Below are 26367 nucleotides of genomic sequence, written 5' to 3'. Positions count from 1 at the left end.
TCTTTTGATCATCAATCATCTCACATCTCATGCTTTTACCAGGGCTGAAGACAGAATATATGCTTGATCAAAATTCAAAAGAAAATAAGACAATAAATGATAAAGAATATTTTTGAAAAATTACTATATAATAATATTTTGGCTAAAATATACTTTTAGTCTTTTAATTTTATAGAAGGTTTCATTTTAGATTTTTAACTTAAAAAATTTACTTTTAATTCTTTAACTCTAAAATTGTTAGTTTTGAATAATGATTTTTTGTAACAATTATAATTGTTTTAAATATTAAACTTAATATGTCAGTATTTAGTAATATTTTATCAGCATTAAACAACTCAATATCATTATTTTTTATTAACAGTGATTAGAAGATTAAAAATTTACTTTCTAAAATTAAGGAACCAAAATAATATCTTATATAAAGTTAAAGACCTGAAAATATATTTTAGCTTTCAATAACACGTTTTAATAATAATATTTTTCTCTTAAGCCCCACAGCAATCGTTTCATTCGAGGGAAAATCAATATTTTATTGGAAAAGATCAAAGGACTGACCATCTAGCGTTTAAATCTTGTGTATGTATGTGCGCGTGTATAGAAATAGGTGTGGGGGAAATCTATACAATTAACACCAATATAATATTGCTCCAAAACTGGAGATGGCAGGCATGTACGCGGTGCCGGCCGCAAACCGATACTAAAGGCTCCAAAACTTCATGATTTTACGTCAAGGTAAAATATATAGTTAACAACACGGCGAACCCTCCATGATAATAAACAAAAAAAATAAACGTTACGTTAGCCCATATCAATAGATTAACTACCAAGAAGCTCATGACAAAATCCTACGGATCATTATCAAGAAGACTAATTCTACAGGCTGCTTAGCGATTTGCCTTCGCAACTCTTTCAATTTCGTCCTTTTTCTTGATTGCATAGCTGTTGGATGACCCTTTTGCTGCATTGATAAGTTCATCCGCCAAGCATTCAGCAATGGTCTTTATATTTCTGAAAGCAGCTTCACGGGCGCCGGTAGTTAGAAGATAGATGGCCTGATTAACACGGCGAAGAGGTGAGATATCCACAGCCTGTCTCCTCACAACACCAGCAGATCCAATTCGAGTTGCGTCTTCACGAGGACCGCTAAACAAAGATGGAAAAACATAATCAAGTTACAATAAATCCAGGTGCAGAGCTGCTCTATCAGTGTAGCACTGCTTAGTAAATTTCCTGTCCGGATCTATATTTATGCTCCACATAATATAGTAACCTGCACGCATTTTGTCGTACAAAAAGAGAGATAGGCCATCATACAAATTCACATTATTATTCCCAAATCAATTTCATATAGTCCATCAAAAGCCCATCACAGATGCTTGCTGGTTCCAAATTGCAAATCTAAGGTCTAAGCATGCCAAGAACAGAAACAGAAAAAAATGCATGTCTTAACGAGAGGAATGGATCAGATAGAGCTAATACCAAAATGCCATCATCTAGGCAATCAAACCAATAGGGAAACACTTAATCATCATTTTCATTCCTCAGGTCCAATGAACAAGTAGGTCCCAATATCTAAATTGTGGCTTAAAGAATATCAAAATTTTTCCTATATAACATCCTCATCTTTAATGCATTATAATTTTCCAAAAAAGAGAAAAAATATAAAAGCAAGTGTGGAGAATGATCAGGTAGAGCTAATACAAAAGTGCCATCATGCAGGCAATCAAACCAATAGGGAAACAATTGATCATCATTTCATTCTCCATTTCTACCAGAAGAGCAAGTATAAATCATAGTTATTAATAACACGAATCACACTTGTAGTGCGAAACATAGCACATAGAATTGCAGCAAAGGTCACAAAAAGTAGTGCACAATATTATAAAATCTAAACGTAGTTGATAATCACATCACAATAACAAGTACATGAACAGGATAACAAACTCCTCATGGAAAAAGGCCTAATAAGATAACAATCACTCAACAATTACAACACCAAAAACTAGAACTACGAAATACATCAATTATTAACAAAGCTTGTGTCATAGCATCACCTTGGGAACAGGTTTTATTTCAAACTGCAACTATTTAATTACACCTGTAATTAGAAATAATAAATGTATACCAAGTATCAAAGCAGATATGGAGAATGATCAGATAGAGCTAATACAGAGATGCCATCATCCAGGCAATCAAACCAATAGGGAAACAAATAATCATCATTCCATTCTCCAACAGTTTAAAAAATTTGACCACTGTAAACTTCTCAAGAAAGATTTCGTTTTCAGATTGCATATATATACTGCATAAACCACCAAAAAAGTCTATTAAAGCTCCCAAGGAGAATGATCATATAGAGCTAATACAACAATGTCATCATCCAGGCAATCAAACCAATAGGGAAACAGATAATCATCATCGCATTCTCCAACATTGATAGACAAATATTATAATAAAGGTAAAAAATACAGCATTAAATATCATTGTTTAATCCATCAGAATTAACCCAAAATACAGTTTAATAACAACATAGTCAATCAAGTTACAGCGGATGGTACAGATGCAATGCAAGATTGCTTCCATCTGGCAGCAATCATACTAAAAGAATAACATGCAAATAAATCACGTCATTTTTTATTTTTTATCTGAACTGTCATCCATGACACATGTACAAAAATAGTGTCGAAGAAATGATCACGAGTCATCAATATTAAGCCAACCGAAGATGATCATACACCAAGATGCTCAAATACCTGTTAATCACAGCATCAACAATAACTTGAATTGGATTCTGATCAGTCAGAAGGTGGATAATTTCCATGGCATGTTTAACAATCCTCACGGCCATTAACTTCTTCCCATTGTTTCTACCATGCATCATGAGAGAATTAGTAAGCCTCTCAACTATTGGACACTGTGCTTTCCTGAATCGCTTGACTGAGTACCTACCAGCAGTGTGAGGGACGTATGTTGCATGCTTGGATGCGGCCACTCCAATATAATCAGCCAAAGAGATATCATTAACCTGGAAAAAAAATAAAAAATAGCTAAATAACCAATACGAAGTACGGCGCCGTAGTAACCAGAAACGCTGCTGACTTCTAACAGCAAGTATCAATTGACTGGCCATTTATTGATGCAGGGAACATTATTATTAGTTTAAAAAGAATTGGCAAGACAGCACCAGTATCGTGTATCCATTAACAATTCGACGATCGTATCAACTGATTATAAAACAACATGAAGATCGTTTCTAAAACCCGTAGCTTCAGCGGAATAAAATATTGATGAAAGAAATGCAGGATCTAATACGATCCTAACTTGATCCTTACACAATCAGCCAACAACAAATGGCCATAAATCCCCCCGGGGGGGGAACATCTCGATCAATCAAATTCAATAAGTAAAATATGAATAACATAGCAGGTAAGTCCAGCAGTGCAGCGGAACAAGAGTAGGGGACCTTGAGAAGAACAATGTAGGTAGATGATTGTGTATAGAAAAACGTCAAGTCAAAAAAGATACCTGAACATCGTCGAACGTCCACCTGTTAAAGAGCTTCACCTCGATCTGTGTCGGGTCTACACTCGTGGTAGCTTCAGGAGGAATTGCCACCGCAGCAGCCATGACTGTTTAAATAATTGGAACGAGATAAGGAAAGCGAGGGAGAAAGAAATGGAAGAGCTCAAGGGATAAAGCGGACACAGCTCACTAGGCGGCTATGCTTTGAAGCCCTGGCGGGACAACTGTGTATGAGCGGAAAACCCTGCGTCCGGGTTTTATTTATACTGAGATTTGAGATCAAAACCCTAAACGCATAAACCAATCTTTTTTCCCACGGGAAAAAAAAAAAAGGGCTCGTATGCGCCCAATAGTGTTTTTTTCCCCCCCTTGCCAGGGCCGGATCAGTATTAAAATCTCAGAACATATTGCTGGGCCTGGATGGCCCATTGTCACCTGTCTCTGTTTTTTCTTTCTTGTTTCAATATTAATACTCCTCCGGTCCTTATTATAAGACCCCATTTGACTTTTTATTTGGTCCTAATTATAAGACCCCAATCCATTTTGTCTCTTATATTTATACATTTTTTTTCTAAGATAATCCTTCTAATAATGATAGTTTTAGCCAATATATTTAATTAGCAAGGATATTTTAGGAATAACAACACTTATTTATTATAAATAACCAACTTAACTTACTTCCCTAATATCCTCAAATATGTCAATTGGGTCTTATAATTAGGACCGGAGGAGTATTAATTATTACTACTCTCTTCTGATTCTAATTATAAGAGCTAGTTGACTAATTTGAAGAGATTAAAAAAAAGTTAAGTTAGTTATTTATTTTAAATTGGTGTTGTGTTTCTTAAAATATCATTACTAATCAAGTGTATTGGCTAGAACTACCATTATTAGAAGAACTACCTTGAAAAAAATACATAAATATGATAGACAAAATAGATTGAGATCTTATATTTAGAATCGAAATAAAATTCAAATAAGATCTTATATTAAGGACCAGAGGTAGTAATTGATAATGATCAATAATTAGTTTTTTTTAAAAAGAAAAACTGAATATCATATCACAGAGAAAGGGAATACAAAGCTGAAAGCTTATCTTTCATCAACCTCCACCTGTTGAACTAAGAGGGGGAGGGTGATCAAAGAGCCAAAAATTTTCTTCTAGATCATGAGATAATTAGTTCATATTGGCAACAACTTCCTTTCAGATTTATCACACGTTTTTTGGATTTCTCCCGTGATTTTTGAATTTCTTAATTTCATTTTAAATTATCTCAATTTTAGTCTTTTATTTTATCATTTCAAATCCAAATTTTGCTGCCCAGATTTTTTTATTGAATTCGAAAATACGCATGATAAAAATTACTATGCGACTGAAAATTTTACCATGATTATTGAACTTAAAAAATAAAATGAAATACTACCTCCGGTCCTAATTATAAGACCCAGTTGATTAATTTGAGGAGATTAAGGAAGTAAGTTTAGTTAGTTATTTGTAACAAATAAGTGTTGTCATTTCTAAAATATCCTTGCTAATTAAGTGTGTTGGTTAGAACTATAATTATTAGAAGGACTATCTTGAAAAAAAATGTATAAATATGAGAGACAAAATGGATTGGGGTCTTATAATTAGGACCAAACTAAAAGTCAAACAGGGTCTTATATTAAAGACCGGAGGTAGTATGTTGCACGAGTGATCAGTTCAAATCGCTAAGCAAGTACAGGAGTGTCAGTGTCTCTCATTCAATCATGCTGAGTATAAACAATTTTGCACATAATTTCAGAAATTATTGGAGAAAAAGATTATGGGAAAATCACTAAAAAAAAAGATGGCTGAAATAAAAAAAACTACACATAGGAATCTGTTCACAAAAATTATTATCAAAACCAATACTAATATTGTCATGGATTCCAATTTACAATTTTTCTATTTCAGCAGTTTTTTTAGCATTTTTCCAGAGATGATTCTTTTGGACCATAACTCACTGCTCGCAAATCCTTTTACGATGAGTAAAAGTTCAAAATTTATTTTAATTGCAAAATTTTAAGTTAAAATATAAAAGTCTATTTTGTATTCTCCTTGTGAAAGAACAATTACAAATACATGCATGACACATGGACATCTATGAATTAAGATAGATTTTAATTATACATTTTTGCGTTGCACAATAATTTAATTTTGTACCTTCCATTCTTAATATAAAAGATCATTTGAGTTTTATTTTGATCTTAAATATAATAACTCGATCCACTCTATCTTTCATATTTATTCATTTTTTTCTGAAATAGTCCTTATAATAATGATCGTTTTTATCAATACTCTTAATTAGCAAGGATATTTTAGGAAAAAAAATAACACAAATTTATTATAAATAACTAACTTAACTAATTTTCTTAATCTACTTAAATTAGTCAACTAACTCTTATATTAAGAATCAGGAGTATTTTGATACTTGCATATATTTATATAAATAACTTATGTTGAATTAATAACTTAGTTTTGAATAAAATATATTTTCTCTACATAATCCTTAAATGTTTTTAACCTGGTGCTTAAAAGTTGTTCTCCGAATCAAAGCGGTTCACTTGCCTATCATAATCAATTAGGAGCCGCAGGCCGGCTAATATCATGGGCATGCGAAGATGACAAGCACAAACAAAATAAAGCTTAGGCCTGCCCTTTTTTTGGCCTAAACTCGTTCAATTTTAAATCGTAGCAATCATGAATTATAAACGGGACATTAATAAGAAATAACTTCCAATTTATTTGTATTACATTTTGGGTTATCTCATTAAAAAAGAGGTTATATTTTCATACGCATGGATAGAAAATATGCTTAGCTTATTCAAATGAATTCTTAGATGAAGAACGGGCAAACTGATCCAAACTAATCCAATAATTAAAGGGCAAACGAATCCAAACAGGAAATTTCAAACAGAGGCTCAACAATATCTAAACCCAGTCGTTGTACGAATATCTTTCACAACCAAGGATGCAATAGATCTGGCATCCATCATCTACCACGAGAAAATAGTAAAATCTTGAGCATCCAAAATAAGAAAAGGAAAAACCAGAGAGAAACCCTCTAGCGAAGTCTTCTAGCTTCCCTTTCAGACTCAAGTAAGGTAAGAATGTCTCCTTCTCTCACAGGTCCTTTCACATTCCTCATAATATAACGGTTATGATCATCCAAAAACTTGACTCTAACTTGAGTCACTTGCCCTCTGGAGCCAGTGCGTCCCATCACTTTAACAACCACAGCATGCTTCGCCTGAGACTCCATCCTGTTCACACAAACTCCTGTCACAAAAAGATGGGGATATGGGTATGGGATGAAAACAGTGACATCGCATCAATGGGATGGATAATAATGGGGGCAACAACAGATGCAATACAGAACCCAACATACATGTTATCATTGCTATTCAAATTTCAGACAAACAAAACCAGCAGCTCATAGAGGCATTGAAATTGAATTGAAATTGAAATAAATAAAATAAGATGATGAGAACTGATAAAAATGGACATGACAGGAGAGTTACAGTTCGAAAAGGTCAAATCTTTGATGATTTCATCATGCATGAGCTGCGAAAACTTCTGGATAGGCATCCTACATCTGCACTGAATTCCTTCTGGTTAAAGAATCTCTTTCTAGATGTTCTGAAAATATTCTCTATGAAAAATACGGATGCCAGCCAAGGTGTTGGTTTTATAATGGGAACATTGTCACTCATGAGTGATTAAAAAAATTGAAACCATAAAGGACCTCATCAGTGGATTAACAATTAATCAGATGCCATGATCAGTGGACAAAGAGCATGCGATGAATTTCACCAGCTCCAACATCGAGAGCTAATCAGCTACGCGTCCCGGTTCGTGATAAAATTTAACCAGTGCCCGTGTACTAAACACAGAATCCTAGAATCAAGCAATTTACCCACCGAACGGCACATAGTCGTCATAGATTACAAGCGACATCAATGAGTCTCAACAGACACTCCAATCGGAAAAAAGCCTAAGGAAAGAACACATGAAACGGCAGGGAAGTATGCAGTCCGGATTCTTAAAAAGCAAGGAAATTGCAAACAACATCTCAGACAACATCAAAACCCGATCAGTTGTCGCGTTCAGCAGCGAAAAAGGAACGTACCTCAAAACCTTGGTTCTTGACTGACTAAGAATGTCGCCACGTGACGGCCAAAGAAGGAGATCGGACGTTTTGAATTTTGAAGGAGTGATTCCTAAACCTAGGGCAAGGAGAAGAGTAACCCTTCTAATGGGCTCTGAGAAAAGTCTTGGGCCTGCTGTGGACCATGTGGAAGGACGCCGACGGTGAAGGGAGAGTCAGAAAGTCAAGAATGCTGAGAAAACAGAAGGGCTGGGAGCCCATGATCTAATTAGTGGCAGCAATTAGACTTTGGGCCAGAACAATCAAATTGCCCAGAATGAGTAGTAAAACATACTATTTTTTTAATTTTAACTACTACTTGTATTTCAGCTAAAAAAAAAAAACTACTACTAGTATAGAATTAGCGTCTTCAAAAAACTAGTATACGGGTATTTTCTTATTAAAACGATCATATTCAAATTAGGCATTAAATGATATCAACTAAATTAGCATTTAATTATTATTTATATCATGCTATGTAAAGTTGGCAAAAAATGATGCTAGTAAATATTTTGATTTTAAAATAGAACAATAAGATAATTCTATTTTGACTTTAATTCTGCATTGTCATTGTGTTAATTTAAATTTAAATTCACTTTTTAATATATTGTTAGAAAAATTTACACTAAGGTTCAGTGAGGATACTATCACAATGTTGAAAACTGTCATTTTCTTTTTCCTCTTTTCATGGGTTTTCTTCTGTTTATTCTCGTATAAAAATAAAGAACATTATTATATTAACGATATATAATTTATAAATAACATTATCATTTTATTTTTATCCCAACTGCTCTTTTTATCCAAATTTCTTTTTACTGGCCTGCTTTTAAATTTAAGTTAACTTTTGTATTTAAATATCTTTAATAACCTGGATATAAATATGCGCTTTTACTGAGAACATATATGTAGAGATCAGTTATTAATATTATAAATTTTATTTTGGTTATATTAATATTATAAATTTAGTGTTGATTCGAATACGACGAGAACTGAATATGATTGTCTTCCTTTTTTTTTTTTTCCTTTTTTAATTTGCCATGAACTATGACCGTCTTCAATAGAAAAATAGTTAGGTAAGAAGATAAGTTACTCATTCCGGTCAATTTTATTTTACTAAAGCATAATGTTAAAAACAATTCTATTCGAAATACTATCAGGTACTAGATGTGGACATCTCTCTCGATAAGAATTCAAATATTTGGTTATTACGGTGCAAGGTCTTGTGGCACTTTTGATTGGGCTATAAGAATCATGATTACATGTGATCATGATATGAGTGCTGACTCAATTGTTTGGTTTGCCTTTTGCAATATAAGGAGAATTGCGTTTTAGTTGATTATCTAAAGTAGTGTGAAGGGGGTTATACTAGCAGGATATATGAATGAGGATTACAACACGTGGGAATAAGATAAAAAGACATTATTTGCCCCCACCTCTTTTATAGTCTCCCTGATTGCACATCCACAGTCGTCCTCCTCCCTCTCTGTTGCCGCGGTCAAGCTTCATTATTGTGGGCACCATAACTTCGTCCTTGGTGAGTACGCAGCTGTTCATTAAACCCTTTCGTACTTATTGAACTCCTCTCATTCATCAACTTTGCCGCTGGCCAGTGCCATCAACCTCCTTACTCAACCACCATGACTAAGTTTGGGAACCAAGTCTCCTGGGCCTTCTCTGCAGATCTTGCAGACTCATCCTAAATTCTCAGCAAATGCCCCTCACGAAATCGACTTCGAATGAAAACAATGAACAAAGGCAAACTAAAAAAAGTGGGTAAAATAACAGCAGTAAAGAAGAGTTGTGGCCAATGTTTGACTCATTAAGTAGCAAACCTCTCTGGCCTTACAAGTCACCAAGCAATGGATTAATTAGATAATTGCAGCACCTGACCCTTTTCATTTGGACTACAAGGTTTCATTTGGATTAGAAGGCAACAGGACACATTAATAGCAATACTTGGCCCTCTACCTTGTTTGTCGCTGCAATCTCGATTCTTCTTTTGTCTTCCATATAATGATTCAATGATTCCATTTCTATTTCTATCATTCCAAATCACCCTGCCCTAATCATGTTTCTGGGCATTGATTACGGCAAAAGCAACGAAGGAGGAGGAGGAGATCATGAAAAGGAGGGGGTAAGGAAAAAATGTGATCAGGATAATTTAGTTTTTTTTTATTTTTACAGTTATTAAAATTAGCATAAAATTTTTTATCTTTTTGAGATTCCTAATATTGAACCAAACAAGCTTGTTGTACTTATCTTTACATTGCATTACATTTCATTACTTATTATTCAACGAACTAAACGGGCCATTAATGCGGGCACTAATTACATAATGGGCTCGGTGCCCTTTAGAATTTTTGATATTCTAGCCCAGCAACTGCTTTCCGCCACCATCGGGGTCTTCCCCATGGTTAGCAGGCCCAAACCTCGGCCCATTAAAAGGGTAAGCCTTCTCCTTGCCCTAGGTTTATGAATCGCTCCTTCATCACTGCAGTTCTTCCTCTGGCCGTCGTGAGGTGACGTTCTTAGCAGTCGAGAACCGGGGTACGTTCCTTTTTCTGTTGCTGAACACGATAATCGATCGGGTTTTGATGTTGCCTCAAATGTTACTTGCAATTTCCCTGCTTTTTGAGAATCCGGACGGCATACTTCCGTGCCGTTTCATGTGTTCTTTCACCAGGCCCTTTTTCCGATTAGAGTGTCTGGTGAGACTTATTGATGTCGCTTGTAATCTATGATGATTATGCGCCGTTCGGTGGGTAAATTGCTTGATGTCTAGGATTCTGTCTCTAATGCACGGGCACTGGGTAAATTCTATCGCGTTCACTCACGAACCGGTACACATAGCTGATTAGCTGTAGTTTTTTGAGCTGGCGAAATTAATTGCATGTTCTTTATCCACTGATCATAGCTTCCGGTTAATTGCTATTAGTCCGCTGATGAGGCCCTTTATGGTTTATATTTTCAATGCTCATATGGGTTAAATGTTCTCATTGTAGACTTTCTTGTGACCTCTTGTTATTAATTTATCTGTTTTCTGTAATTACCTGATCTTAATTGTTATCGTCATTGCAGATTCTTGGTTGTTTTCATTTGCTGTTTGTTGCCCCCGACCAAGGATGGCTTCTAGATTCTGGACACAGGTCATTAAAATTATGTTTCATCACCTCGTCTTGGTTGATTCCTTGTCCCGTGGAATTGAAGAATATTACTACTGTTATTGATGCATGTGTATTGTTTTTTCAATGGCAGGGTGCTAGTGACTCCGAGGAGGAGGAGAGTGACTATGATGAAGATGTTGAGAATGTAGTGGGTGAATCTACTAACCAGACTGTTCAAAGCAGATACTTGCAGGGTAATGCGAGTGATAGCGATGATTCTGATGATCAGAAGCGTGTTGTCAGGTCAGCAAAAGACAAGCGATTTGAAGAGATGTCATCCACAATCGACCAGATGAAGAATGCTATGAAGATTAATGACTGGGTGAGCTTGCAAGAGAGCTTTGATAAGATAAACAAGCAACTTGAGAAAGTCATGCGTGTCACTGAATCTGAGAAGGTCCCTACTCTTTACATAAAGGCACTTGTGATGTTGGAAGACTTCCTGGCACAGGCTTTGGCAAATAAGGATGCCAAAAAGAAGATGAGTAGTAGTAATGCTAAAGCACTGAACTCAATGAAGCAGAAATTGAAGAAGAATAATAAGCAATATGAGGATTTGATTACTAAATATAGAGAAAGTCCTGAGAGTGAGGAGGACAAAGATGAAGAAGAGACTGAGGATGAGGATGAAAGCGAGGAGGAGGTAATTGAGGAGATTGATAAGATACAAAAGTCTGATTCTGAAGATGGCGATCAGGATGATGAGAAGTCAGATGCAGTTGATACGCCTTGGGACCATAAACTTAGCAAGAAAGACAGGCTTATGGACAGGCAATTTATGAAAGACCCTAGTGAGATCTCATGGGACATGGTTAACAAGAAGTTTAAAGAGGTTGTGGCAGCTAGGGGCAGAAGGGGAACTGGAAGGTTTGAGCAGGTTGAGCAGCTTACCTTCTTAACAAAAGTTGCCAAAACGCCTGCACAGAAGCTGGAAATATTTTTCAGTGTCGTTTCTGCTCAGTTTGATGTTAATCCTGGTTTAAATGGGCACATGCCTATTAATGTGTGGAAGAAATGCGTGCAGAATATGCTGGTCATTCTTGATATTCTTGTGCAGTACCCAAACATAGTTGTTGATGATACCGTGGAGCCTGATGAGAATGAAACTCAGAAGGGCGCTGACCATAGTGGACCAATCCGGGTATGGGGCAACTTAGTTGCATTCCTTGAAAGAATTGATGCTGAGTTTTTCAAGAGCTTGCAATGCATTGATCCCCATACTCGTGAGTATGTTGAGAGACTCAGGGATGAGCCCATTTTTCTGGCTCTTGCTCAGAATGTCCAGGATTATCTTGAAAGGGTTGGAGATTTCAAGGCTTCATCAAAGGTAGCCCTTAGACGTGTTGAACTCATCTATTACAAACCGCAGGAGGTTTATGATGCCATGAGGAAATTGGCTGAACTGGAAGATGACAATAATGGAGAGGCGGATGATGAGTCTAAGGGGTTTGAGGATACAAGGACCCCTGCGGCATTTGTTGTAACTCCTGAGCTTGTTCCTCGAAAACCTACCTTCCCTGAGAATAGTAGGACACTAATGGACTTATTGGTGTCCCTCATATACAAGTATGGGGATGAGCGGACGAAGGCACGTGCCATGCTTTGTGATATATATCACCATGCTCTTCTGGATGAGTTCTCAACTGCTCGTGATCTTTTGCTTATGAGCCATTTGCAGGATAGTGTTCAGCATATGGACATATCGACACAGATACTTTTTAACAGGGCTATGTCCCAGCTAGGTCTTTGTGCTTTTCGGGTTGGACTGATTTTCGAGGCTCATGGTTGTCTCTCTGAATTATATTCTGGTGGAAGGGTGAAGGAGCTGCTAGCTCAAGGTGTCTCACAAAGTCGCTATCATGAGAAGACTCCAGAGCAGGTGTTGAACATGTTCATTTTTTCAGATGATTATTTTGTTAGTGTGACTATTATATGTAAATTTTCGCCATGGTGTTTATGATATCAATATTGATTTTTTTTCCCGTTATAGTTTTAAATGTGATGCTGATAGTTCTCCCTAGGTTTTCCTTTTTGTAATTGGTTCTTGATTTTCTTGTAGTAGTTCTAATGTCTTAACTGAGTTATGTCTCAGTTGCAATGTTAGGCTGGGTTTAATGTGTTGGCTGAGAGGTTGAGGCTAATAAAGATGCTGAGAGATATTTATATGTTTGTGGTGTTATCAGTTATATATAAATTTGTGCACCTTAGATTCCTGTCAATTCAGTAATATAATATTTTACGGGCTTTGTGGATCAATTTCTCGTGATATAAGTCTGACTTTGATTGAATTGTGTGATGTACATTCCTCATAGACATTATGAAGGAAGTTGAGCTAGAAGATACTTGAGAACTGTAAGCTGGGAAACTGAGAGTTGATCATTCTTAAGTTTGGTTTTATGGGAATGAGGTTGTCTTGATGGTCTCTTAAGCCGCCAATAAAAATTGTCAGGGGGCAGATGATATATGTCTGTGTATGGTCATCTTCTGTGCTAATGGTGGAAATATTTAATGATTGTTTACTTCCATCATGACCGTGTACCATTTTCTATCTGAAAAGATATCATCAGTTCATTGTGGGCGTGCATTAGTTTCATCACTTCTCCAAGACTTTCATATAACACTCCTCATATTTAAGCTTTTATTACAAGAGTGCTGTCATCTGTTGTTTATACTACTTAATGTTTACTTCACTACTGACAAATCAATTTTCCTGCCACTTCTTTTTATCTGGTCTAGCTCCTATTGTTGCATCATGATAATTACCATTTAAGAAGCACAACAGTTAACCTTTTTTCCTTCCTCTTGCAGGAAAGGCTGGAAAGGAGACGCCAGATGCCATATCATATGCACATTAACCTTGAGCTCCTGGAGTCGGTGCATCTTATATGTGCTATGCTTCTGGAAGTTCCTAACATTGCAGCTAATGACCATGATGCAAAGCGCAAAGTTATTAGTAAGACTTTCCGTCGCTTGCTTGAGGTCAGTGAGAAGCAAACATTTACAGGTCCACCTGAAAATGTCAGAGATCATGTCATGGCTGCTACAAGGGCCCTTAGCAAGGGAGATTTCCATAAGAGTTATGATATCATCAAGTCGCTGGATGTCTGGAAATTTGTTAGAAATCATGACAAGGTGCTGGAAATGCTCAAGGAAAAAATCAAGGAGGAGGCACTAAGGACTTACCTCTTTACCTTCTCTTCATCATATGACTCTTTGAGCCTTGAGCAACTCACAAAAATGTTTGATCTCTCTGTTCCTCACACCCACAGCTTAGTTAGTAGGATGATGATAAATGAGGAGCTGCATGCGAGCTGGGATCAGCCAACTGGCTGCATTATTTTCCAGGATGTAAACCACTCTAGACTGCAGGCTTTGGCATTCCAGTTGACGGAGAAGTTATCTATCCTTGCAGAGAGTAATGAAAGAGCAATAGAGGCAAGGATAGGTGGTGGTGGATTGGATCTTCCCCTAAGGCGGCGAGATAGCCAGGACTATGCTGCTGCTGCGGCAGCAACAACTACTGTTGGTGGTAGGTGGCAAGACTTGTCAGTTACTCAGACAAGGCAAGGCAGTGGTGCTGGACGTGCAGGATATAGTATTGGTGGCGGCAGGCCGTTGACATTGAGCCAAAATGCCTATACAAGGGACCGAACAGGAAGAGGAGCAGGTGGAGGCTATCAGAGTACGAGATATCAAGACTCTGCGTATGGTGGCTCGGGGAGGACAACTCAGGGTTCTGCACTCAGAGGAGCCCAGGTGGACGCATCTACTCGTATGGTTAGCCTTAAAGGAGTTCGTGCTTAAATTCTTAAAGAAGCGCCTTGTACTGGAGTACATGTTTCATGCTGTAGCGTTTAAAATTAGCCGGATCTTTTAGTTCTATTTATTCTGCTACTTTACCGCAATCGAATTTTGACCACTGAGGTTTTTAATTTTTGACTTGTAATTCTTATTTTGTATTGGGTCTGGGGCCACAGTGAGAAATGCTTGATTTCCAATACTCTGCAAATTGCTGCTTCCATTGTTTCCGTCTTTGTGTGTATTTTGATTGGATTGCATCATTGACGTTCCTGTAGGGCGTTGTAGGTATCTGACATCACGTTTTCCCCGATTTCCATCCCATCACTGCAGAGGACTTGCAAATCCCCAGTAAATAAACCTCCGGAAATCATGGGTTAGTATCTTCTTGCTCCTTTGTCGTCCTCAGACGTCGAGGAAGAGGGAAGTTATTAAAAACACAAAAAGAGGAGCCACTGGAATGAAGAAAACCTAGCAAGAGCATTAGCACATTGACAGAATCGGTGTAATCGGCGGTCTTATTGAATCAAATAGGATATTCAATTGCACCCCATTTTTCATCTTGGAAAACGATAGATCAAAAACAGGGTAACCGAAACAAAAAGGGTCTTGAATTTGACACTGGGGGGCTTCACATTCAAAAGTGCATTTCCTTCATAACCTCAAAAATTGCCGTACTCCACGGGCAGCATGTTTCCAGGTTATAAGATTATTGGTGCCAATCATAGATCATTAGCCGCAACGATTAAGCAAGGTCTGTGCAAGTGTTTTTCTCTTGCACAGCCACCAAACCCCATCCAATTTCATCTCTTGAACGAAAAAAATAATCTATTTTGTCTTTTTCTGATTTGCTCAATAGTCTTTCTGAAGCATGACTAATTCCAAAAAATGTTTTTGAAGAGTATTTTTTCAAATTGAGACAAATTTTTTCACATATTTACTTCGTATAAGATAAAAACACTTTTAAAATTATGATTTTATTTCTATCCAAATATCTCCTAAACAAGTTTCTTTCCGAACTTGTGAAGTCATAAGCAAAACATGAATGACAGCAAACGAGTGATCCAATCTTTCACCTTCTAAGGTAACAGTCCCGGCAACAAATGATCCGCTTCTTTGGGTAAGATAATCTATCATTTTCTTTTCCAAATCAACAGCCACATTGAATTATGAGTTTTGAAGAGATCTCTTGATATGTCTTATTTTTTTCCCCCTCTTAAGCATGCCTCTGATTCTCTGTACAATTTTTGTGCTTACACGAACAATATAACTTCTAAATACTATATTTGATCCTCAATATAAGAGTTAGTTTGAAATTCAATTTAATCTTAAATGTAAGGCCTTAGTTCACTATGTTTATCATATTTATTCTTTTTTTTTTTTAAAGTAGTCCTTATAGTAGTTGTATATGTTAAATAGTTTCATGAAATAGTAGTTTTAGCTAATACGCATGATTAAAAAATGGTAGTTTACTATATTCATTATGTTTCTCATATTTATCCATTTCTTTCTAAATAATCTTTATACTGGTTGTACATGTTAAATAGTTTCATCAAATAGTAGTTTTAACTAATACGCATGATTGACAATAGTGTAACTAACTTAACAAAAATTTCTTAATTTATTCAAATTAATCAACTAGTTTGTATATTAAGGAGTGATGATAGTATTGTGGATTTTGGAATCCAAGGAATTAGAGTTGAAAGGTCAGTGCTTACATTAGCTTCCTAATCAAATATTCAAATCTAAAATTTCAAAGTAAAATCCATCGACAAGAAGGGAGTAAATGAGTAAAGGGAAAATGACATTGAGGTCCCATGGAGAACAAAATACAGCAAAAAGGTCCCCTGAAATGTCATAATTTTTCTGAAGTCCCAAAGGGACTTAGATGCAATTTTCAGAATCTGTAAATTACTTTCTTGCCCTGCCCTAAGCCATCAGAAACGAAGCAGCAGCATTTCATTCTGGGTGAGACTTCCCGCGCAATATGCTTGAGAAAGAAGACATTGGGAAAGAGGGAAGCAGCCATTGATGATGAATTTCCATGTGAATCTCCACAAACTTTCAGGTGTGAAACTTTCTTTCCTCTTCTCTCCTACCTTTCTTGACAGATTGTGCTTTTGTTTGGAAATGGGAAATGAAAAAATCGTTTTTGTGTTTTTGGGTTACTTGTGGGTGGTTTTGGAAATGGGATTCACAAGTTAATCAATAGAAAAGCTGTGTTTTTGGTTGGTGTGTGTTGGTGATTTAAGTTGGGTGTGTAGGATAATCATGGGTGCTCTGTTTTTGAGTTGCTTGTGGGTGGTTTTGCTCTGTTCTGATGCTAGTTCAGTGGCAAAGGAAGAAAAAGATGAAGGTTAGTGAGGGTAGAAACCCTTAGCACGAAATGGGATTGTGTTGTCAATCAGGCCGCGATTGTTATCAATGTGTGCCGCTACACTTGTCAATGTAGCTCCTTAAGTTGTCAATGACAGTTGCGTGCTGGTTGATAGAGGTTTGAGTTACTGATGGTATTTCAAAGCTTTTGTTTTTGGTTTAGGATTCAGATGTTAATGAATGGAAAAGCTGTGGTTTTTTGGTGTGTGTTGTGATTTAAGTTGGGTGTGTAGAATGATAATGGGTGCTCTGTTTTTGGGTTGTTTTTGGGTGGTTTTCCTGTGTTCTGATGCTAGTTCAGTGGCAAAGGAAGAAAAAGATGAAGGTTAGTGAGGGTAGAAACCCTTAGCACGAAATGGGATTGTGTTGTCAATCAGGCCGCGATTGTTGTCAATGTGTGCCGCTACACTTGTCAATGTAGCTCCTTAAGTTGTCAATGACAGTTGCGTGCTGGTTGATGCAGGTTTCAGTTACTGATGGTATTTCAAAGCTTGTGTTTTTGGTTTAGGATTCAGATGTTAATGAATGGAAAAGCTGTGTTTTTTGTTGGTGTGTGTTGTGATTTAAGTTGGGTGTGTAGAATGATAATGGGTGCTCTGTTTTTGGGTTGTTTTTGGGTGGTTTTCCTTTGTTCTGATGCTAGTTCAGTGGCAAAGGAAGAAAAAGATGAAGGTTAGTGAGGGTAGAAACCCTTAGCACGAAATGGGATTGTGTTGTCAATCAGGCCGCGATTGTTGTCAATGTGTGCCGCTACACTTGTCAATGTAGCTCCTTAAGTTGTCAATGACAGTTGCGTGCTGGTTGATGCAGGTTTCAGTTACTGATGGTATTTCAAAGCTTGTGTTTTTGGTTTAGGATTCAGATGTTAATGAATGGAAAAGCTGTGTTTTTTGTTGGTGTGTGTTGTGATTTAAGTTGGGTGTGTAGAATGATAATGGGTGCTCTGTTTTTGGGTTGTTTTTGGGTGGTTTTCCTTTGTTCTGATGCTAGTTCAGTGGCAAAGGAAGAAAAAGATGAAGGTTAGTGAGGGTAGAAACCCTTAGCACGAAATGGGATTGTGTTGTCAATCAGGCCGCGATTGTTGTCAATGTGTGCCGCTACACTTGTCAATGTAGCTCCTTAAGTTGTCAATGACAGTTGCGTGCTGGTTGATGCAGGTTTCAGTTACTGATGGCGACTACGTCTGGAAAACATCTATTTTGCTTTGTTCACATAGGGGGAAAGTTTATAAATGATGGAGAAGATAATATGAGATATGTGGGAGGTAGTGTAAGAACAACCAATGTAAAGGAGGGCACAAGTTATGAAGAATTGAAAGAAATTATATCATCAATTGCTGGAAAAGAAAGCAACTCATTTCTTCTGAAATTCTCTGTTGTGTTTGATAAAAAAACTTTTGTGGAGTTGGTAGATGATGATGGGGTGGAACATTTGATAAAGTTCAATGAAGAAAGTGGTCATGTGTATGTCGAAGAAAATGAAAATGAGGACCACATAGAAGCAACAAGAGATAATACAATGGAGGAGCAAGATGTGTAAGTATAGTTTAAGAAAACTGTTATTGTGATTTCTTAGTATGTCAGTTGTTACTGTATTGCTACCAACTTGTCAATACATGCACCCTGACTTGTCCATTTTTGCAGGATTGATCAATCATTTGGAGGTGTCAATGAATTGTCTATGTCTCCACCTACCTTATTTGATGTGATTGGAGAGCCACAATCAATTCCTTGTGCTGTTGAAATGATCCCAACACCTACACCACAAATGAATTCCACAAAATGGAAGGATTTGATTATTGGAGAAGGACAAATATTTCCAAATGCCACTACTCTCCGGAAAACATTATACAAGTACAGCTTATGCCAGAAGTTTTCGTACGTTTTCATTAAGAATAATCAGCAAAAGATCATTGTGAAGTGCAAGGTTGATGGTTGTCCATGGTATATGGGTGCATATTCAATGGGAGCACATCAAGATACTGAGTTTTTAACTATCAGAACGTACAAAAGTGAACACATTCATCATGCACAGGACAACTTAATTGTACCTCACTCAGGAAGGTCAAATTTAGCTGCTTCGATTGTGATTGATGACTTGAGGTGCAATGTTGACAAGAGTCCTAATGAAATCAGAAAGGACTTGTATAAAGAATATGGAGTGCAATTGAACTATACTCAAGCATATAGGGTTAGGAAGAGAGCAGTAATGGAATTACATGGTCGAGTAGAAGATTCTTATAAGGTAATCCCTTGGATGTGTGAGAGACTCATGGAAACTGATCCTGACACAGTTGCAAGATGGGAAGGCTCAGATAGCAACCGATTTGAGAGGCTATTCATTGCATATGGATGCTCAATTAAAGGCTTTGTGGAAGGTTGCAGACCAATTATTTATATAGATGGATGTCATTTGAGTGGTCCTTACAAAGGAACTTTATTATCAGCTTGTGCATTTGATGCAGACAATGAGTTGTTTCCTTTAGCATATGGTATTGTTAGCGGGGAAACAAATGATGAATGGACTTGGTATCTACAGAATCTGAAAGAAATAACCAGATCAGCACAAGTGACAATTGTCTCAGATCGGAGTAATGCTATTATCGGTGCTGTCAAGACAATATTTGATGGTGATAGACATGCTTTTTGCTATCGACATGTGAAAGAAAATTATAGTGCGCAGTATGTGAAAATCAATAGAGGTGTGAGACGGACCTCAGAAAATAACAAGGAGAATGCACTTAATTTACTTGATGGAATTGCATATGCAAGGCATGATAATGAGTTTAATGTTGCAATGGGAAATTTAAGATTGTTTTGTCCTCAATTGGCACAATGGGTTGAATCTCATGGGGATGTGGATAGATGGGCGCAAAGTAAATTTCCTTTTAAGAGATGGGATAACATCACCAATAATCTTGCTGAGTCTTTTAATGCATGGATGTTGAAAGAAAGGAAGCACGCCTTGCCGGTTTTGATACAAGAGCATCAAGAGAAGTTGGCCAAGAAGATGGTTGCTAGCAAAATGGGGATGAAAAGCTGGAAAAATGGTGTAGGACCCAATATTGAATCAAAGTTGTCGGAACAAATAGCAAGAGGTGCGTGTATGGAGGCAACATATTATGGTGATGACCATATTTCGGTGCAGACAATACGTGAGGGACGCATCATCTATGTTGCTGTTGATCTGATTTCTCACAGATGCACATGTTTGGCATGGCAAATGAGTGGAATACCTTGTCCACATGCTTGTGCAGCAATCAAACTAGTTCACCGTAGTGTGTATGATTATGTAGATGATTGTTACAAATTGTCCACACAGGAGAAAATATATGCAAATAGCATGAGGCCAATTGCAACACATGATTGCCCACAGCCTGATGCACCTACTGTGAGTCATATGCTGACCCAAACATTCTTGCATCCACCGATAACCAAAAGGCCTCCAGGAAGGCCAAGGATTAATAGGATAGAATCTCAGTTCCAAAATAAGAAGGTTTATCATTGTGGAAGATGCAAAGAGCCTGGACACACTGCCAAGACATGCAAGAACCCAAATCCCAGCTGAGAACATATTGAAGTCAGCTATTTTTTGTATATGGATGTGAAGAGAATATTTTGTAAATGGGTGTGAAGGAAATTTTTTGTAAATGGATACACACCACTGGTTAGTTTCATTATGACATGCAACCCCTATGTTTTTTTTGGGATGGGTTGTGAAATAGGTGTAGTTTCATGTATATGAAAGTGTAAATGAAAGTTGGCTATGAATTGGCATGTTACATTGTACTGTCATTTTAGTTGTCATTACCTGCACCCTGAGTTGTCACTAGACCTGTAATGACTTGTCAATCAGTGCACTACGACTTGTCAATGAATTTGCTGATGTAAGTTGTCAACAACATGAATTCAAGTAACATAACCTTTTTGACCATGAAAAGATATTTACAATCACTTTGTCATATTATATTTTGGTTGTATGGTTATATATAATCATTATTAATGAAGTGTCAAAAACTTACCTCTCCCTTGTCCCCTGTCAGTGGTGGCTCTGTGACATGTCAATGGAGCACTGTTGCTTGTCAATAACAACACTGTCCCTTGTCAATGGTTTATCCGGTTACTTGTCAATGGAGCTCTGTGACTTGTCAATGCAGCACTGTGACTTGTTAATGGCTTCACTGTCCCTTGTCAATGGAGCACTATGACTTATCAATGGAGCTTTGTGACTTGTCAATACAGCACTGTGACTTGTCAATGGTTGCACTATGACTTGTCAATGGTTGCACTATGACTTGTCAATGGAGCTCTGTGACTTGTCAATGGAGCACTATGACTTGTTTGTGTGAACATTGTCCCTTGTCAATGGTCGCTGTCAAGAGAGCATTGTGACCTGTCAATGGAGTACCGTGACTTGTCAATGGTTGCACTATGACTTGTCAATAGGGCACCATGACCTGTCAATGGGGTACTGTGACTTGTCAATGGAGCACTATGACTTGTTTGTGCATTTGTCCCTTGTCAATGGTCGCTGTCAAGAGAGCATTGTGACTTGTCAATGGAGTACCGTGACTTGTCAATAGTTGCACTATGACTTGTCAATAGGGCACCATGACCTGTCAATGGTGCACTGTGACTTGTCAATGGAACACTGTGACTTGTTATGAAATTCTTATATTACTTGTCATTAACTCCTGTTATATTAGTTGTTATTTTGGATAACTGACGTTGTTTTGGATAATTAAGAATGTAATAAAACCCTAACAAATTAGTATTACAATGTGATGACAAAGGTAATAATATTATAAACATAACCTGATCAGTTTGTTACAAAATGACCTATTTGCTAATCATCTTAACAACACATATCATGGGCTAAGAGAACAAAAAATTCATAGACCACTCTATCTCCTCTTCTTGGTCTTGTTGTAGTCCGATAGCATCGACATCACTTGACTCCCATGTTCATTACTTGGATGGGTCACCAACCACCACAAACAGCCAACCTTCAACTCTTGTAGCTCATCATTAGAGTATCGTGGCATTGTATATCCTGCATCATCCCGAACGGTGCCATCCCACTCTTGTAGCCAAGAGATAACATGAACTCCACATGAATCACTACCAAGCAAATTGAATATGTTAGCGCCTTGCAATTGTTATTGTGAACAAAAACAACATAACACAATCGAACAGAACATCTACACTTACGTATCATTCTGCACATAGACTTTAGCCCATTTCACTTCGTTGTCAATTTCGTCCTCATTGGCAAACAATTCTGGCTTAACAGCACGTAGCATCGAATGGAAACAGTTCATCTGGAAAAAAACACACACGCACATAATGAACATCCAGTGACAACTACAGAACATCCAGTGACAACTCACAGAGCATGTAGTGACAAGGGACAGAGCATCCAGTGACAACTAACAAAGCATCTAGTGACAACTACCAGAGCATGCAATGACAACTACTACAGCATCTAGGGATAACTAACAGAGCATCCCGTGACAACTAGCATAGCATCCAGTGACAAGGGACAGAGCATCCAGTGAAAACTAACAGAGCATCTGGTGACAACTAACAGGGCATCCAGTGGCAACTAATATATCATCCAGTGACAAGTAACAGATCATTCAGTGACAACTAACAAATAATATATCATCCAGTGACAAGTAACAAATCATCCAGTGACACCAAGCACAACATCCAGTGACAACTACCAGAGCATGCAATGACAACTAGCACAGCATCCAGTGACAACTACGACAGCATGTAGTGACAAGGGACAGAGCATATAGTGACAACTAGCATGGCATCCAGTGACAAGTAACAGATCATCCGGTGACAACTAGTATAGCATCCAGTGACAACTACCGGAGCATGTAATGACAACTATGCAGACTGCTACTAACAATTATAATAGTCATTGACAAGTATAAAAGCTGTAAATAACTACTCACAGTTTGTGTTGCCATGAACTGTTTGGGGTCGAACTGCCTTTTACTTGTCCTCTTTTTCTTCTTCTTTGCGTCATGTTGTTGCTCACCCCCCTTCTTCTTTGCTTCTTCTTCCTCGGCTTGTAATCTCATGAATGTGATGCTATCAACCAACGAGTCAAGGGCGTGGAAGGTCATGGTCTTTGTCTCAAAAACATAACAAAACCAATGATCTTCAAATAGAGTAGGACCAAAAATGAAATCGCAATCCCCGATATTGTATCCAATATATTCAGGTAATATTTCTTTTTCATGGTCCTCCCATTTCCACCTTAAAGGATTCGCCACCATTTTCTGCATGAAATCTGCAGAAAATATATGACGGTTGACTCGCCCATCTTTTTCCTTTTGATCTCCAACGAATGTCTTCGCCACCATAGTCATAAACTGAAATTGCAAGTACAAACAAATTACAACTCCTTAGCATGCAATAACTCATTCTGATATTAACTATGTACGTGTGACTCACCCTGTCGTTTATCCATCTTCTACGTTGGAGACATTGCAACTCACCACGGGTTAGGAAGTATCCATACATCGATACAAAGTATCTAACACAAATGAAACAATTATGAAGTTAGTAAATTCAGTAAATTCTGTAACATAATACAAAATTGGTCACCAAAACATAATACTTACTGCTCTTGCTCCTCATGGTTACACCTTGCTGTGCACATGTCAAATAAAGCTTGCCTATCATCAATTGTTCTCTTTTTCCCAGCCTTGCTTTTAAATTCCAGAAATGGAGACCTAAGAGCTTTCCCCTTACTTATCACCCTTGTAGATTTCCTCACATGTTCGCTCCCTTCCCCTTGGGTGGCCTCATCCGCTTCTTTGTCCTCTTCATCTTCTTCTTCTCTCTTATTTTCTTCTTCATCTTCTTTGTCCTCATTTCCCTTCTCTTTTTCCTCTTCATCCTCTTTTTTTTCCTTGTCATGTGATTCTTGTCCACCCATCTCCTTTTCTGATTGAGCTTCTTGCTCTTCTTCTTCATTCCTATCATCTTGTGATTCAGATTCTTCTTCTTCATTTCTGTCATCTTCTTCCTCATCCTCTGAATCACTTTCTTTCTCAACTTTTTCCTCTTCTGCTTCAGATTCTTCTGCCTCATCTTTGTCCTCTTCACTTGCATTGCCACTACCCTCCATTAGTCTTGACTGAAGGGCCATCATTTCCTCCCCCAGCATAGACACTAATCGAGTATATGTCTTTTTGATCTCCTATACAAATCAAATTCAGAACAGTAAGCAACAGTAGAAAAACAAAAAATTAATCATTAAGCCCACAAGTCCACATACCGGGTGAGTTAAATTTTCAGGATCAAATTTGGTAGATTGCTTTGCCGGATGCAAGAGTCCTCGATTGCTTTCCTTCTCCTCCTTAACTCTTTGCTGCACTTTCTTTTCATCCCAATATGCAACAGCATCCTTTACATGTGCAGCTTTTGTTTCTCCCAATGGAAAATTTTGTAGACAATATAACTGCATGTGACATGAATGATAAGTTAACAGCAACCATTGACAACATTCAGACCATCAAATGACAACAGAAATATACAAATTATTGTAGCACTTACCATTAGGAAGTATAGACAACCTGGCACATTCTTCTTCTTCTCAGTCAACTTGCCTTTTTCCAATTGTTTCTTGTACACTCCAATCCCCTTATATAGTTCATGCAACACATAAGAGGACCAATCAAACTTATCCAATCTATCCTTTGTTGATAGTATTACCTTCAACAAATAATCACCCACACAAATACTTGCATTAGGACATAACAATGTTCCCAATGCATACATGACAAACAGCACCTCAAAATTTTCATCTTGGTTCTCCTCAGTCAACAATGATGCTATCTTCTTGTATGGAATATTGCCATACACAATCCTCCACTGCTTGAACACTTCATCTTCATTATTCACAACTACTTTAATCTCTTCTCCGTCAAATGGTAGCCCCAGAAATTCATGCACATCTTTTGCCCTCATTTTCCTTGTCTTCCCTCTTATGGAAATGTTGTTTGATGCAACATCAACTGCAGACATAAACTCTCCACACAATTCTCTTTGAATTGTGTGACAACACACTTCAACCAACTTGTCAAACCCTATTTTTTTCAGCCTATCCATCAGTTCCTTCCTTTCTTTGATGTGCTTGCAAACTTGCATGAATTGTTTTGGTGCACATCTTGTATAGAAAGGAACAATATACTTCTTGGACTTGGTGGGAGGTCTTTGTGCCTTAGCCCTTTCACAATATTCCTCTCTTTGTTGTTCTGATAATTTATCCCATGCCTTTCTCACTTGTGCATTTCCTGCTTCAAGTGATTTGTACTTCTTTGAGCTTTTCTTGTAGAATTCCTCCGTAAACAAGGCATAACCGGAGAAATTACTGCTTCTTTGTGCATCCTTCCCCATCTGGCAATTCTGCTCAAATGCTGAACCCCAACTCTTTCAGACCACAGCAAACTTCTCAAACTAGTTCCAGAAAGATATACCAAAAGAGGGGTTTTTCCAGGTTTCTCAGTATGTCAACAAATGAAACGCTTAATTAGTGATAAAAAGATTCAATTTTTCACCAATAAATGAAAGGCTGCATCATGCATAATTCACACGCAATCATCAATATGATAATAGAAATCCCAAAAAGGAAAGTAGTAACAATTACAGACCAAACAATCTTGACAAATACTTTGAACTCCAAACAAGGCACATCAATTATTCAGCCTCAAATCTGATTCTTCCATATTATCATATTCTAGTTATTTACCATTTACGCATTTCATACCTCATCTCATCATGTATCATTCTTCTTACAAGCCTTCTTGGAAGTGCTTTTAGAAGGCTAATGCCTCATCATGTATCATTGTTTTAAACATGCTCCAATACGCATACCATCTTATGGTCAAGGGAAAAAAAAACATGGGCCAAGCATAATCAAAAGCATCCAGCCGTATTTGATGCAAATATTCAGCAATGATCAAACGCAACAACAAACTGCCAAGACATGCTTTTCTGATTCATATGATTTTACCTTCTTCAGTGTCGACAATGCCTCTGTGTGCGAAAAGAAATTGTGAGAATAGGAGCTCTGCTTCAGACGCCGATCAACGGAGCCACCAGGACGACTCCTCTTCGCTTGAAACGCAAATGACCGCAGCCACAACGATGATCTTCACTTCGCTTCTGATGCCGATCAACGGAGCCACCACAACAAGCTCGACTTCGCTTCAAATGCAAATGAACAGTGCCACAACGACGACCTCCACTTCGCTTCAAACGCCGATCAACAGCGCCGCCAGGACGAGCTCTACTTCTCTTCAAACACCAGGACGA

The 26367-nt window shown here is 37.5% G+C and overlaps 5 protein-coding genes and 4 non-coding genes across 12 annotated transcripts; 2 read left to right on the top strand and 7 right to left on the bottom strand.

Annotated features, from left to right (window-relative positions):
- Positions 1 to 620: 620 nt before the first annotated feature.
- On the bottom strand, positions 621 to 11653 carry LOC114740801 (40S ribosomal protein S5). Of its 2 annotated transcripts, XM_028929037.1 has the most exons (5): positions 11643 to 11653; positions 9290 to 9293; positions 3526 to 3695; positions 2754 to 3025; positions 833 to 1143 (listed from the first exon to the last, which is right to left on the bottom strand). In XM_028929037.1, exons 3-5 carry the CDS (start codon positions 3625 to 3627, stop codon positions 885 to 887), a joined length of 633 nt encoding a protein of 210 aa, XP_028784870.1. In that variant the 5' UTR covers positions 3628 to 3695; positions 9290 to 9293; positions 11643 to 11653; the 3' UTR covers positions 833 to 884. The 2 variants fall into 2 exon arrangements, with proteins under 2 accessions (XP_028784869.1, XP_028784870.1); XM_028929036.1 differs by lacking the exon at positions 9290 to 9293 and having other exon boundaries at positions 621 to 1143; positions 3526 to 3711.
- LOC114740873 (small nucleolar RNA Z102/R77) lies at positions 1456 to 1540 on the bottom strand. The gene has a single exon (XR_003739727.1). It is a non-coding gene; the product is annotated as a small nucleolar RNA Z102/R77 (small nucleolar RNA).
- LOC114740872 (small nucleolar RNA Z102/R77) lies at positions 1679 to 1761 on the bottom strand. Its single transcript, XR_003739726.1, has one exon. It is a non-coding gene; the product is annotated as a small nucleolar RNA Z102/R77 (small nucleolar RNA).
- Positions 2148 to 2230, bottom strand: LOC114740871 (small nucleolar RNA Z102/R77). The gene has a single exon (XR_003739725.1). It is a non-coding gene; the product is annotated as a small nucleolar RNA Z102/R77 (small nucleolar RNA).
- Positions 2344 to 2426, bottom strand: LOC114740874 (small nucleolar RNA Z102/R77). The gene has a single exon (XR_003739728.1). It is a non-coding gene; the product is annotated as a small nucleolar RNA Z102/R77 (small nucleolar RNA).
- LOC114740802 (40S ribosomal protein S28-1) lies at positions 6394 to 7624 on the bottom strand. 3 transcript variants are annotated; one of them, XM_028929040.1, is made up of 2 exons: positions 7515 to 7624; positions 6394 to 6823 (listed from the first exon to the last, which is right to left on the bottom strand). In XM_028929040.1, exon 2 carries the CDS (start codon positions 6804 to 6806, stop codon positions 6609 to 6611), a length of 198 nt encoding a protein of 65 aa, XP_028784873.1. In that variant the 5' UTR covers positions 6807 to 6823; positions 7515 to 7624; the 3' UTR covers positions 6394 to 6608. The 3 variants fall into 3 exon arrangements, with proteins under 3 accessions (XP_028784873.1, XP_028784871.1, XP_028784872.1); XM_028929038.1 differs by having other exon boundaries at positions 7465 to 7526; XM_028929039.1 differs by lacking the exon at positions 7515 to 7624 and adding an exon at positions 7066 to 7434.
- Positions 10170 to 14883, top strand: LOC114740800 (eukaryotic translation initiation factor 3 subunit C). The gene is made up of 4 exons (XM_028929035.1): positions 10170 to 10238; positions 10770 to 10837; positions 10947 to 12734; positions 13664 to 14883. The coding sequence occupies exons 2-4, from the start codon at positions 10814 to 10816 to the stop codon at positions 14657 to 14659; spliced, it is 2808 nt and encodes a 935-aa protein (XP_028784868.1). The 5' UTR covers positions 10170 to 10238; positions 10770 to 10813; the 3' UTR covers positions 14660 to 14883.
- Positions 14884 to 18547: 3664 nt separating this feature from the next.
- On the top strand, positions 18548 to 20596 carry LOC114740817 (uncharacterized). The gene is made up of 2 exons (XM_028929066.1): positions 18548 to 18564; positions 18673 to 20596. Exons 1-2 carry the CDS (start codon positions 18548 to 18550, stop codon positions 20594 to 20596), a joined length of 1941 nt encoding a protein of 646 aa, XP_028784899.1.
- A 2118-nt stretch (positions 20597 to 22714) lies between these two features.
- LOC114740816 (sentrin-specific protease 2-like) lies at positions 22715 to 24199 on the bottom strand. Its single transcript, XM_028929065.1, has 5 exons — positions 24107 to 24199; positions 23670 to 23752; positions 23500 to 23581; positions 22995 to 23417; positions 22715 to 22750 (listed from the first exon to the last, which is right to left on the bottom strand). Exons 1-5 carry the CDS (start codon positions 24197 to 24199, stop codon positions 22715 to 22717), a joined length of 717 nt encoding a protein of 238 aa, XP_028784898.1.
- Positions 24200 to 26367: the final 2168 nt, after the last annotated feature.

This window comes from Neltuma alba, unplaced genomic scaffold, assembly GCF_004799145.2.
Source record: "Neltuma alba isolate B1F8T4 unplaced genomic scaffold, ASM479914v2 tig00003187_pilon, whole genome shotgun sequence".
NCBI classification, from domain to species: Eukaryota; Viridiplantae; Streptophyta; class Magnoliopsida; order Fabales; family Fabaceae; genus Neltuma; species Neltuma alba.
Note: the sequence above shows the minus strand (reverse complement) of the source record. Positions and strands in the feature narration are given on the sequence as shown.